The 14,218-nt window shown below is 47.0% G+C and overlaps 2 protein-coding genes across 14 annotated transcripts in view; one reads left to right on the forward strand and one right to left on the reverse strand.

The window, feature by feature from the left end:
- Window positions 1-6: 6 nt before the first annotated feature.
- Window positions 7-6,299, forward strand: LOC109972920 (zinc finger protein 436-like). 2 transcript variants are annotated; one of them, XM_020622158.1, is made up of 7 exons: window positions 7-155; window positions 738-872; window positions 1,948-2,150; window positions 2,294-2,878; window positions 2,977-3,212; window positions 3,659-3,771; window positions 4,014-6,299. In XM_020622158.1, exons 1-7 carry the CDS (start codon window positions 145-147, stop codon window positions 5,350-5,352), a joined length of 2,622 nt encoding a protein of 873 aa, XP_020477814.1. In that variant the 5' UTR covers window positions 7-144; the 3' UTR covers window positions 5,353-6,299. The 2 variants fall into 2 exon arrangements, with proteins under 2 accessions (XP_020477814.1, XP_020477815.1); XM_020622159.1 differs by lacking the exon at window positions 1,948-2,150 and having other exon boundaries at window positions 738-1,075.
- Window positions 3,155-14,218, reverse strand: part of LOC109972937 (nephronectin-like) — a 12,971-nt gene continuing 1,907 nt past the window's right edge. The window contains exons 2-10 of one of the 12 annotated variants that reach the window (XR_002276759.1): window positions 12,647-12,766; window positions 12,316-12,435; window positions 12,106-12,240; window positions 11,727-11,801; window positions 10,803-11,245; window positions 10,067-10,141; window positions 8,866-8,897; window positions 8,711-8,765; window positions 8,578-8,607 (exon numbers count right to left, since the gene is read on the reverse strand). Coding sequence is in view for 11 of the 12 variants with exons in the window: in XM_020622189.1 (XP_020477845.1) it covers window positions 9,228-9,377; window positions 10,067-10,141; window positions 10,803-11,245; window positions 11,727-11,801; window positions 12,106-12,240; window positions 12,316-12,435; window positions 12,647-12,766 (1,118 nt within the window). In the remaining variant the exon portion in view is untranslated. Of the gene's footprint in view, window positions 3,245-6,447; window positions 7,866-8,522; window positions 8,608-8,710; window positions 8,898-9,203; window positions 9,378-10,066; window positions 10,142-10,802; window positions 12,081-12,105; window positions 12,241-12,315; window positions 12,436-12,646; window positions 14,050-14,218 lie in introns of those variants that run through there. The other 11 variants (XM_020622197.1, XM_020622200.1, XM_020622196.1 and 8 more) reach the window with 11 other exon arrangements.

Below are 14,218 nucleotides of genomic sequence, written 5' to 3' on the forward strand. Positions count from 1 at the left end.
GCCAATCCCAGCTGACACTGGGCGAGAGGCGCGGTCCACCCTGGACAGGTTGCCAGTCAGTCACAGGGCAGACATGTAGACAACCAACCACACACTTTTTGCCCATTTGGGGACAAGACAAAAACAGCCAGCAGACACAGCGACATGAACATCAGGTGTCTGCAGATCTTAAAGTATTAAAAAAGTGCCGAGTTCTGTTTTCTCATGAACAAGAGCCAGAATATTCAAACTTCCCAACCATAGACATGAATACTAGTTATAACTCTTGACAGTTGCCACGAGGCTCAGTAATCCAGTAAGTCAGCCAATAGAGTCTCATTTTAACCCATTATTCATGAAGCAACCATCATCGTTGAGGATTTTTCACGTGCTGAACTCTGAGTCTGAATTGTTGGTTAAGTTACCCTATGTGTTGTTTTGAGACTACATTATGTGTTATCGTTGTTGCTGATGCTGTATTTTTTTTCTCCTTTTCTGAAAAGGAATTTCTCCCAGAAGACAATAAAGGGGCCTTGACCTTATAATAAAACACCACAATTTGCTGATTATATCTGAGTAATCTGAAGCTGGCAAGAAAGTGTAGTTGTTAAATAAATGTAGTGCAGTAAAAAGTGCAATACTTCTCTTTGAAATGCAGCCGAGTAGAAGAAAATGGAAATACTCAAGTGAAGTACCACAAACCTACTAAAATCTGGTGACTCAGGGTCCAATGTTTCAGCGTTTTTGTCTTTTGACAGGACCACCGAGGCAGCAGGGAGCAGAAACGAGGGCAGGCAACCCGACGACAGCGATGAGGGCCTGACGGAGAGTAAAACAGATTCACTCCCATCAAACATGGAGAGGAAACTCTTGGCCAGGCAACTGTTTCTTCCCTCACCTGAAAGCTCTGCAGCTGGTAGTGAAGGCATCGGTGATGAGAAGAGGGAGGACGACAGAGGTGCCAGCTGGAGGCCAGCTGAGAGTGACGAGCCCCAGAAGAACAACAAAACAAAATTAAAGATCAAAACAAAGTGCTCAGTAAAACTCAGGGTCTGCTTGCTAGAGGACTCCGAGATCAGCGTTCTCTCAAACAGCGGTAAATCTCAAAAAGCCTGACTGTTTCCAGTAGACTCACATGTTAGAGCCCATGGCGCTTTTCTGACTTATCTACAATGTTACATCGGTGAATTATCATTTTAGACGTGATCTAAAGACCAAAAAATGAGGTGTATGTTCTAGTATTTCTGTGCAGAAGCAACTGGGTTTATACACATCTCACAAACTTACTCGTGAGACTTTCTTTTCTAAGAAAATGTCTTATGTAATAGTTTAAGGATTTTCCTTGAAGGGTTCCTTGAAAGGGTCTGAGGTTACTGCATGTCTGGGAATGTTCCTGTACAGGGACTTGCTGTTTTACCTGACCAGGTCTAACCTACTAGCAGCCGGCCTGTGAAGCCCCCGTGGCAGTTAGTGACCAGTTCATCAACGAGCAGTACGACCATGCCATGGGCACTTTAAAGATGAACTCCAGAATGATGTTGGATCTCAATGTAACAAACATTTATTTTAATCACTATGTAGGACATTTTTTCTGTTTCAGTGTTTAAGAAGTACCCGGTGCAGGAGCTGCAGTGTCCCTGTGGTCTGCAGGAGGTGGACTTCCTGGACCTGCTGAAGTCTACCTTCCCTCAGCTGGCTGCTGACAAACCATTTGACGTCTTCACAACTGATCACAGCAGGAAACTCCAGCCTCTGAAAGCAGAGACGCTGACACCAGAAGAGATCTACAGGACCATCAGGTCTGCTGGGAATTCTGCCCTCTACATCCGACCGAAGGTAGTTCCTCATTTGTTTGCTGAGGAAGCTAGGAGCAATGACGGCAGGAAACAAGATGACAGTGATGAGGGCCTGACGGAGAGTAAAACGGATTCCCTGTAGTCAATGGTCGGCCAGGCGACCGTTTCTTCCCTCACCTGAAAGCTCTGCAGCTGGTAGTGAAGGCATCGGTGATGAGAAGAAGTTGGACGACGGAGGTGCCAGCTGGAGGCCAGCTGAGAGTGAGAAGCCCCAGAAGAACAACAAAACAAAATTAAAGATCAAAACAAAGTGCTCAGTAAAACTCAGGGTCTGCTTGCTAGAGGACTCCGAGATCAGCGTTCTCTCAAACAGCGGTACATCTCCTAATCCTAAAGCCTGATTGTTTCCTGTAGACTCACATCTTAAAGTCATTCTGGAGTTCATCGTTAATGCATTCAGATCTCAACGCAAGTAACATTTATTTTAATCGTTATGTGGGGCATTTTTTCTGTTTCAGTGTTTAAGAAGTACCGACCACAGGAGCTGCAGTGTCCCTGTGGTCTGCAGGAGGTGGACTTCCTGGTCCTGCTGAGGTCCACCTTCCCTCAGCTGGCTGCTGACAAACCATTTGACGTCTTCACAACTGATCACAGCAGGAAACTCCAGCCTCTGAAAGCAGAGACGCTGACACCAGAAGAGATCTACAGGACCATCAGGTCTGCTGGGAATTCTGCCCTCTACATCCGACCGAAGGTAGTTCCTCATTTGTTTGCTGAGGAAGCTAGGAGCAATGAGGGCAGGAAACAAGATGACAGTGATGAGGGCCTGACGGAGAGTAAAACGGATTCACTGTCGTCAAACACAAGGAGGAAACGGTCGGCCAGACGACTGTTTCTTCCCTCCTCTGCAGGCTCTGCCACTGACAGTGAAGAGGAAGCTGATGAGAAGAGGAAAGACGGCGGTGATGGTGACTGGAGGCCAGCTGAGGGTGACAAGCCCTGGGAACAGAACAGCAGTAAATTAAAGATCAAAACAAAGTGCTCAGTAAAACTCAGGGTCTGCTTGCTAGAGGACTCCAAGATCAGCGTTCTCTCAAACAGCGGTAAATCTCCTAATCCTAAAGCCTGTTTCCAGGAGACTCCCGTTAAATTTAAGTAACATTTATTTTAATCGTTATGTGGGGCATTTTTTCTGTTTCAGTGTTTAAGAAGTACCGACCACAGGAGCTGCAGTGTCCCTGTGGTCTGCAGGAGGTGGACTTCCTGGTCCTGCTGAGGTCCACCTTCCCTCAGCTGGCTCCTGACAAACCTTTTGACGCCTTCACAACTGATCACAGCAGGAAACTCCAGCCTCTGAAAGCAGAGACGCTGACACCAGAGGAGATCTACAGGACCATCAGGTCTGCTGGGAATTCTGCCCTCTACATCCAACCGAAGGTAGTTCCTCGTTTGTTTTATAATCCAAAAATCTGCAAAGTCAAACAGATATTGTGTGAAGGTGAAAGCACTTCCTTCCTTCGTGGTCCCAGGGCGTTGAAAAACAAAAGACATTCAACATAAAACTAAATCAAATCCTAAAATCCAGAAGCTCGTCACCACATTTTGAATACAAACATCAAAATGTGAGAATAACACGCCGTCAAAAGTCAAAAGTCAAAAGTCAGGTAGTTTGTTCTGTGTTGAACCTCCTGCAGTTTCTGTACAGTTTTTCTCACAACAAAAACCACGTGCTCAGAAACATTCAGTACCACACTCCGTCCCACAGAAATCTAGAGGATCCAGTCTGTGAACACTCTTTTTTTTGGTTGCACTGGAGTTTAAATGTCCTTCAAACCAGACCCAATGTGATTTTCACAAACACAATCTGGGATTAAACTCTTCAGGCAGGAGAGGAGCTTCAGGCCAGTGGGCAGCGTGAGCTTGTACAGAGGAAAGATGACGCCACCACGGACTCTCCATCCGCCTCCACCTCAGTAATGGCAAGTGATGAAACCAGGTAACTCATAACACCACGCTGCTCGGAGCGGAGGTTTGGAAGCTTTACCTGCTAGTATGTTGTCCGGTACAAGCTTGTTCCATGTTTCCAAGAGTGAGTTGTTTTTTTAAGGCTTTTAGTTTGGAATCAAACTCCTAATCCTGAGGGCGTCAGCGCTGTTCTCCACTTGCCATGTTCAGAATACTCAACATAAGAGCACTTACAGTAAAAACCCTAACACCTTCATGTTTCTGTTTCCACAGCAGCCCTGATCCGCACAAAAGAGAAAACATGGTGGATGTTCTGTCCCACAGCTCGATGTCACAACAAGAAGTCATGGAAACGGAGGAAGCTGATGATGATGCCGGAATATCAGAACCAAGTGATGATGTTCAAGCCTGCAGTTTCACAGCTGACAGTGAAGGGGACAATGGTGACGAGGAGGAGGCAGAGAAGATGAACGGCAGAGATGATGGTGACTGGAAACCAGACGGGGCTGACGAAGAGCTGGAGGAGAGCCGAGTGAAGTCAATGGTGACAAGGAAACGGACCCAGTCGTCCACAAAGGTGTTGACTGAGCAGAGTGTTGTTTCCTGTAAAGTCTGCGGAGCTCTGTACAAGTCCAAAAATGCTGTGAGTAAACACGCCTGGAGTCACGCGGACGATCCAGAAAGGCTCTGTGGAGTTTGTGGAGAACGCTCAGAGTCTCCAGAGGAGCTGAGGCTTCACCTTCAGACTCACCTGAAAACACACAGCTGCAACACCTGTGGAAAGTCTTTCATCGGAATAAATGCTTTTATGGAGCACAGAGCTGGACACACGGGGCACAAACCATATAAATGCAATGTCTGCAATAAGGCTTTTCTTCTAAAGTCAAAATTGGCAGCTCACCAGAAGTTCCACCTGGGGGGGAAACACAAGTGTCATGTTTGCCAGAAATCGTTTGGTTGCGAGGTGGAGCTGAAGCTTCACAGCAGCGTTCACACGGGGGTGAAGCTGTACAGCTGCAGCGTGTGCGGTAAATCTTTGAGCGGACTTAGAGCTTTATCTCACCACATGCTGACCCATTCAGGTGAAAAACGTTATGGGTGTCAGGTTTGTGGGAAGCGTTTCAGGCTTCTGTATCATCTGAGAGGACACAAGAAGATCCACACAGTCCGAGAGAAACCATACCTCTGTGACGTTTGCTGCAAAACCTTCCATACAAACAGTACTTTAAAGGCCCACATGAAAATACACAACACAGCCTGCAGAGAGAGGCTGCACACTTGCAGTAAATGTGGCAAAGGATTCATGTCGCAGGTTGGTTTGTTGACGCACATGAAGCTCCACTCTGAGGAGAGGCCACACAGCTGCCCAGAGTGTGGCCAGTCCTTCAAAACCAAATCAAACCTCAAAAAGCACCTGATTCTGCATTCAGGGGACAAACAGTTTGTATGCAGTGTCTGTGGGAAGGCATGGTTTCATCAGGAACACTTGAAAGTCCACATGAGGACCCACAACGGAGAGAGACCTTTCCAATGCACTCTGTGCGACAAAGCCTTCACTCAGAGCCACTGTCTGAAAACACACATGAAGAGCCACCAGGGGGGACAGAGGTAGATGCCCCGAGCTTTAGTTTCCATTCCTGTCCAAACGAAAGACGAAGAGTAGCAGTGGAAAGCAACTCAGTACATTTCAGCACAGTCCCGTCCCAGGGCTTTGTGTCCCATGCAGACACTGAGGGGTGCCTGTGCCATCTGTGTGAGACAACAGGCGCCGACGTCACAAGACAAAACATCAGTAAACACTTTAGCTCCACTGGCCTGGTACAGAGGTTTCCCTAAATCTGACCCAGATCTGTCTCACATTCTTAAAACTGACACTAACTGACCTGAGATTACATGTTAGGAGCTGTGAAAACCTGAGTTTAACTGTTTAACTGGCTGAGGTGGATGGAAACCTCTGACTTCAACCGTATGTTACGATTCTGTCTCTGTTCTCAGCTAAAGGTGCCTCTTTTCCCATCTGGCACTACTGAAGGTTCTTATGCAATCTAATGTGAAAGAACATCAACATGACGTTATGGCGTAAGTCGAGGCCCTGTGTTGCACATTTCTTTGCGTTCTTCTGCATTTCACAGTAAGGACTAATCTGACTGACAAGCAGCCTGTTTGATTGTCAGATTTAAACTTTCATAAGAAGTTAATCAACACATTAATACAAAAGAAAGGCCACATAACAAACTGGTGCTCCAGTAACTGAAATCAGCCCCTTTACCTGTTTTAAGAGTTCAGAGAACAGTCTTCACATCTGTCGATTTACGGTCCTAGCTACTGTCTCCTAAGCTATGCAATTATCCCTGAATCCTGCGTTATGATTGGTCGAGCTCTTCTTTTGGAGGAAGACCCATGTCTGTGGGTTAGACGCCTACTGGGGTAAACTTTTAACGCTGGTGCACATCAGGTCAAACTCACACAGAGTGTACATTTAATTTGTGACTGATATCGTTTTCATATCTGCTCATTCATTTACACTCACTGACCCATACTGACAAAGTGATTTTTGGAAATTCATTAAAGATCTAGAACTGAAATCTGTCTCACGTGTTTGGTGACTGTGTAATTCAGTCCTACTCCAACTCCCAGCAGAGAGCGCTGGGAGTTAAAACTAATTCCACCAAAATAAAAGTAACTGCAAATCTGATCCAGGAAGAACACCTCATCTGGTTGTGTTTCAGTGCAGAGGGACGATTGTTTCCCTTCTTCCTATGAAGGTGTTATTCCATCCTGGACATTTATGGCCCACAAACCTTTGTTACTTCCTGTCTACATTTCACCTGGTCTGGGAACATCTTGGGATGGCAGGAAAGAGTCTTGGGGACAGGGATGTCTGCACTAACTTGTCATACTAATGGCTCACCAGTGTTTACTTACAGTCTAAATGGAGCTTATATCACAATGCTAATTTCTGCATTTAAACTGTCAAACTGCAACTGGCAGTTGTAGTTTGTCGTCCTAGTTCGTCCTTCAGCTCGACTCCTAAAGCTGATTCTGAGTTACTAATAAAGAAAACATGCTGCTTGTGATCACCAGCAAGAGACCGAAGCTGCAGGAGAGAGAGGGGAGAAGTTATTGTGGCCATTTCAGGGTTAACGAACGGGGCCTCCCCTCTCAGTGTGGACATCACAGGTGTCCCTGTCCACATGTGGAGGAATCTGTTGAGCTCACAGGACATTACCAGTCAAGTCTCCAGCTGTGTGTAGTAAACACGAACACCAGACAGACTACGGCATTTCAAATACAGCCTCTGAGAAAATCCAATATGGAAACAAAGCAGAGTTCAGAGTTCAGAGTTCAGCGTTTGGATGTAACCTGCTTTACTTTCATCTGCAGAGACATTAATGAAGCTCGGCTCCCCGCTCCGGTGGGCTCCAAGTCAGAGATCACAGGAGCTTCACGCTGTGTCACACAGCAACACAAACACACTGCTCTACATCCAAACACAACTTTCCTTCTTCTTCTCAGAAACAGTTTGAGAAAAGGAACAAACTATTAACAGAAACATGAAGTGTACAGGTTGTATAGTAAATGAAAAAACAGCAGCATGGTCCTTTAAATTATCAGTAAATGATAAACTGAATTTCAGTCTAAAATGCACAACAAGGGCTGAAATCCACACCGATCTGTTTGACTTCACGTCACAAAACCCTGAATCACTTCTGGAGTCAGTCGGACCCCCTCGTTGACAGGATCCCCAGGTCCACTACGAGTTAGCCACACTCAGCTACCGGGCTGTGCAGCACGACGTTTACAGCCTGTCGTGACTCAGAGCAGCTGTCATCTGCTTTGTAACTTAACTAACCTTTTTGTTTTCCACAAAGAAGACGTTTTACTTGGCGACACACGACGCCAGCTGTGCCTTTACCTAGAAAACCTAGGAGATCTCAGGATTTTAAGAATCAAAGATGAACCATATAAATAAAAACGGATTGAGCAGAAAGATTTGCTTCCAGTCCAGCAGTCGGTGTCCTCACACCGTGATGATGTCATCGGCACACCCCCCCATCTCAGTGTGACATCATCAACAGCGATGCGTCCTCGCCACCCTCGTCTCTGCTCAGCCTTCAACAGCATCTGCGCACACACACACACACACACACACACACACACACACACACACACACACAGACACAGACACACAGACGTTGTGAGGATACTCGGTAACATAATGCACCCCCGACCTCTGGCCCAAAACCACACCTGGCTCTAACCTGAACCCTAAAACTGCCATAATGTTTGAGGGAGAACAAACCACATCTCACTTTGCCACTCAGCAGTTGAGAGCGTAATCCAGGCCATGTGTGCTGTCGTTTCAGTCTGTGCTCTCGAATGTCTCCACTGGGTTTTGTGTCAAACTATGTCAGTGCCAAAAATTTTGAAAGTAAAAAAAAAAAAACAAGTTGCGAGCGCTCTTCAGTTTACAAATCAGACTGAGAGCCTGCAGGCCCAGATTTGTACGAGCAGAAACAGATTTGAGAGCGACAGACGACAGAATCGTGAACATAACAGATGATCTGAGCGAGCAGCAACGATCCTCCCTCGCTCTTCAACCTGATTCTGCACTCACAGAACTGTGTCCTCTCTAATGCTGAGCTGCAGCGTGGTCAGCACGCCCTCGAACGCTGTGGCCGCGACCTACTTCCACACTGAGACCCAAACTTGTTCTCATGCACACTGTCGTCAACAACACAAACAGGCCCAACTCAACATTTGCTCGTGTGTGCGTCTCACCCTGTCCAGAGAGTTTGTCGCCAAGGTAACCTGTGTGCGTCTCCAATCATGACCACCTGTCCTGCTCCAGAGGGCGGGGCTATACCTAAAACAGCCAATCAGGGGTAAGACTTCACACAAGTGATTCCAGAAGTAGTGATTAAAAAAAAAAAACACTCGACTGTTTACTCGGAGTAAAGCTCTGGCACCTTTGGTCGTGTCCTTTCTTCCTGATGAACAGCTGCAACATGCCCACATGATGCCCTGTCAGCCAATGGGAGAAGGAGAAACACAGGTCACTGTGGCGCCAAGGTGGGACGATCTGAACGGCCAGTCGAGCTCCACGGATGCTCCTTTGTCCTACCTTCAGCTCTGGGACAGACAGGTACCTCCCACCTGGGGGAACATTTGGATGCATTAGATTCAGATATTTGGTTTATGGTAATGTGAAGAAAAGCAGCAGATTCTCCCACTGGAAGAACAGAAACTAGTACGGCGGCGTTCTGTTTGGCTTTTTGATCTGAAAGCCATGTGGCCTATTAATTTATAGGATATGTTGTGAGCAGTGTGTGTGTGTGTGTGTGCATGTTACCTGCAGGGTTGAGAGCAGTTTCCCAGTGTAGATCTTCTCTGACATCCAGTCTCAGAGTCCATGATCAAAGGTGCAGTGGAGGGCACCGACCCCCAACACACACACAGGAGTTACAGTGCTGGAGGTCTGTCGTTTTAACTAAAACCCTTCTTCATTTCTGTAGCTAGCCTGATGCCCTGGACTGGAACCTGCCCTGTCCAGGACATCATAATGGAACACGGTTCTCCAGACATGCATCTACCGCCAACGTGCCACCCAAAGACTCCCACCATGTGGACAACTCCCTGAGGGAAATAGAAGCAAGAGTGACTGGGTCGTACCTGGTGCCACATGTTCAGAGACCTTGGGGCCATTGGCGTATCATGGGACGAGGTAAATGAAATGAACGAGCTTGTTGGAGACCACTTGCTTCCCAATGTGTTGTACGGTGCTGGAGGAACTACACCCAAGTCTATAACCATTCTTTGCACAAAGTTAACGTGTATGGAAGGGTTTGTCTTCAGTATCTGGAAAACTACATGACTGTTAATTGAACACAGCCCATGGTGCTTGTATGAAGTCTCAGTATTGTTGTTTCAGTCAAAGTTCTACGCCTCAAAAAAGTCCCTAGTTGGGGGTCAGTACTGTCTGAAGGACCGAGAACTATGAGGGCGTCGCTGACTGTCCAACTACCATGCAGCGCTCTGAACACCTCACTGCAGTGTCACTCCTTTACATCAGCAAGCTAATTCATCTCATCTTCCCAGGACCTTCAGGCCCCGCTGTGGAAATGCAAGGCACAATGCGCTCAAACGTTTACGGACTGAAAGTACCTGGAAGTGTCTGGAAACGAACACGAAACATCTTTTTAGTTTCAGTGTGACGTGCACTTTCCAATCAAGTCATGGTTGCTGACAACCAGCATTAATAAACCTCCATAAAGCTGCTTGAAAACCACAGAAGAAGAGTTGGTGGAGCACAGTGTCAGACCTACCAGGATCATCTCTGGCCGTGTTCCCCAGCTCGACATCAAACTCCCACACCTGGTTGTTACTGGGGTATCGAGGGACTGTAACACACACACACAAATACATAAAGTGACAGCATAAAGAACGCAACAACAGTTGTTTCAATATCAATTGATCGGCCGATTATTTCAGCGAGTTACTGTTTAATCATTCACTCAAAAAGTCTGATGATAGTGACACAGGTTCCCCGAGCTTCGGCCGATGAAGGTAAAACACTTGCTTTGGTTCATCAGGTGATTGGTTAAGCAGCAAAGACAACGGGCAGCAGATGGACACGTCAGCAAAGCTGAAGCCGTAAATGTCTGCAACCAAAACTTTAGCAGATTAAGTTTCTGTCAACCAACCTACTGACTAATAACCCTCCATCACGACCCGTGTTCCTGAGCCGCTGGCCAGGTTTCTGTGTCTTAGGCTGCGACTAACGCCGATCTTCCTTATTGATGAAGTGATTAACCAGTAAAGCTGTGTGTGGTCTTCATGTTTTTGTTTTCCCAGCCCAACAAACCCACAATGCTTCAGTTTACTGTCATAACGACTCACAGAACTACAAAATATCCACATTTCAGAAGCTGCAAACAGATTTTAGCACTTTAGAGAAAATGACCCAAAACTATTTATCAGCTTCCAGTGGAGCTGCCAGTTACATTCCTGTCAATCGACTAATCGATTCATCGCAGCAGCCGTGTGTGTGTGTGTTCTCACTGTGCACGTCTCCTCTCTTCTGTACATCACATCCTTGCTGATCCTGTTCTTCACTGTGGTTGTTACCAAGGAGACCGTGGAGGGCATCATGGTTGTCAAGGGAACCGTGGCGGCTGGTGTTTCCACTGTAGTCATAATGGCAGCTGTTACTGGAGTTGTAGTAGTGGGAGCTGTAGTATCCAGTTCAGTAGCAGTAGGCAGAGGGGTGGAGGTACTCGCAGCAGTACTTGTACTTTCAGCAGTAGTAGTATCAATAGTAAGAGCTGTACTTGGGATGGTGGTGGGAAGAGCAGTAGTAACAACAGGTGTAGGAGGAGGTGGAGAGGCTGCTGTGGTAGTGGCTGACTGAGCTGTAGCACTAGTGAGTGGAGGACGCGAAGCAGTGGTGGTGATGGGAGTTGTAGTTCTTGGCCTTTGCGGCTCCTCTGTGACTTTGGGGACGGCTGAGAGAAGACACACAAGCTCATGACACAAAACCTGAACCAAGTCAGGGAAATGAGGTTCCACAAACACCTCAGACGTTCTTATAGTTTTATTTTTAACATTACCACTGTTTGTCTGGGCCATTGTTGCTCTTTACATTCCAGAAGTGTGTCTGTATTCTCTTCCTAGAGTGAATATGGTCATTGTCAGAAAACAAACAGGGAGCTTCTCTACGTTGAGACAATCTAAAAGCACTCTGACCATAACCTGGGCTAGTTAGCTGCTCGGCTACTTCCACTATGACCTAGCTACTGCCTCATACATGTGGTGTAAAACTCAGTTTGCAGCTACAACTCTGGAGCAAAACTGATTTTCTGTGACAGAAAACAGCCAAGAAAAAGTTGGTAAGTTTGGTTCCAGCAAATCTCTCCAGCTGTTTCGCTTCTTTACATAACATTTTTATAAAACAAAAGTCCAACGTTTGTGAGGAGGCGTTGTCACCTTTACAGCCGGCGTCTTTACACCTGCACTTTGGAGAAGATGGATTCAGGGAGCAGAATGGCCGAGGGTCCTTATCTGGTAACGCAGAGAGAGACTGTGGTTGGAAATCTTTGTTCAATATCGGAGCATTTTGAAAAGTGAGGCGGTGACATCGCCAACGCTGTGTCATGATGTGAGGTCAGCAGACAGAGTGCACGCTGCTCAAATGTCTCTGCATCTCTTTAATGACGTGATGAGCATGTTTTTAAAATGTCTGAGAAGCTGAAAAGATTCTGTACATCGTTTAACATTATAAATATTAAACCGTTTCACAAATGTTCAAGATGAAAAATCAGAAATCTGAAACAATTTCATGTCAGGGTAACACACACAGCCTCACCGACGCAGGTGTAGCGCCCGTTGATGTACACGAGTTTGAAGCCCAGGTGACATTTACACAGGAAGCTCCCAAACGTGTTCACACACTTCCTGCAACGAGGACACACACCGCCGCCCAGCACACACTCGTTGACGTCTGCGGAGAGACAGGTGGAGGATCAGCTACACCTTTGTCTACATTTCTTCATGCAGCACAGAGAAACACACCGACCGACACAGGTGCATCTGTCTGGGCCCAGCCGTAACCCTGGCGATGGACAGGTGCATCGGACCGCCCCCTTGATGACCTCACAGCCGTACTGACAGTTGGCATGGTAACAGGTTTGAGCATCTGTAAACAAATAATAAATCTGATTCTGTACCTGGTACCATATGGAGCGAGAGAAGAAAAGGCAGAGATGATGAATGAGGAGACGGCGCCGGGCCGAGCAGCCAATCAGCAGCAGACTATGGCTGACCAGAGTCGTCCTACAGTCGGACAGAGCGGCCAGGTGCTGACTGTCGGCTTGGACCTGTTATTTTAAATGCGTGCGTGAACTCACTCCTGCAGCTGCCGTGCGGCTGCGGCGCGTACCCGTCCACACAGTAACACTTGTAGCTGCCCGCTGTGTTCATGCAGCGATGTTTGCAGGGCCGAGGCTTCAGGCCGCACTCGTTCAGATCTGGGAGGGGACAGGTAATCGAACATTAAACACGGAGCACGCCTCTCTCTGCTTCCACTGTTGGCTCGTGGGGTTAACCTTTGACCTTCAGCCCCATTCGTCACAGCGACCATTTATGTGTGTGTGTGTGAAGCCAGATGTTGTTTTAGAGTCGGGACATTAACAGTGTGTGTGCGGCTGGGTGGAGGACGCCTGTGTGTCTGCGTGTTGGTCTACGTATGGAAACAGCAGTGAGTTGGTGTTGTTGGGGTCTTCAGGTAAAACGCCTTCACAGCTCAGACGAGCATGACAGGAATGTGTCTCTCGCTTTTTGGCAGAGCAATGACGGGAAATCAAATGACGCAGAGCTGTGGCACGCACGCACGCACACACACGCACGCACACACACAGGCTGTTAACAGATTTTAGGGAGTTAACTGTAGGAACGTGTCTGGCCGTACCAACATCTGAAACATCTGTTCAAAGTTCCAGTAAGTACATTTAAAGCAGTGATGGTTCATTGTTTAACCCACTAACTCAACATCTGGAACATGAGCATTAGATTTTAGGTCGTTTCCTTCGGTTCAAACAGCGGCTGCAGACAGATGAGCCCTCGGGTTTATTTTTGACTGTGCTAAAGGAAATGTTCACAGCTGTTAACGTTGCCTGACAACATGCAGATGTGAAAAAGTGCTGGTACCGTCCACTGACAAACGACAAGACCATTTTCTCTGATAGAAGTTGAAGCTGACCAAAGTAACTGACATCCACTCTGTAGAACAGACTTTTGATTTTAAACAGAAACATCATGTACAGAAACACTGGGAGCTTCAAGCTGATAACGAGACCTGTTCACGTCTCGGCCGGTGGTTCAGCCAAGTCAGAAGCAAACCGGCGCTCACTTCACGGTGTTGGAGAGGAGGCAGAAATGTTAGTCACACGTGTCAAAACCTGAAGAGAGAAAACCCAACACATCACAGACGGGCTGTAGTTTTAGGAATTTGGATGAGCTGACCCCTCACTGAAAGGAGGTGGAGCCAAGGTCCACCTGGAAGGAACGAACTCAGTCTAAAGCGATGACCTGGAAGGCACTTGAACCCGATGCTGCTGTGTACACATAATGAAAAACCACCTGTATGGTCTGTTCTAGCTGACTACAACTTCTCAGGGCTTAAACGTGTGTGTTTGTGTCGTCACGTTGACACTGTCCCTGGTCCGTCTGCCTCCAGCCCCAGCAGCATTCCACACTGTTGCCATAGCAACAGAACCCATTGGACAACACCGCCTGGTCCGGGTCCATCGAGCTGTGACACACAATACAAACAATATATTCACACGTCTACAGAGTCCTGTGAGTCCTGTGAGTCTCTGCCTGGCATTTCAAAATAAGAGACGAGGTCTGAAAACAAACCTGCAGAAATAAGAAATAACTAATAATAATAAGAAATAAGAAAAAACTGCAGAGTGAAATGG

This window comes from Monopterus albus, unplaced genomic scaffold, assembly GCF_001952655.1.
Source record: "Monopterus albus unplaced genomic scaffold, M_albus_1.0 scaffold274.1, whole genome shotgun sequence".
Lineage (NCBI taxonomy): Eukaryota > Metazoa > Chordata > Actinopteri > Synbranchiformes > Synbranchidae > Monopterus > Monopterus albus.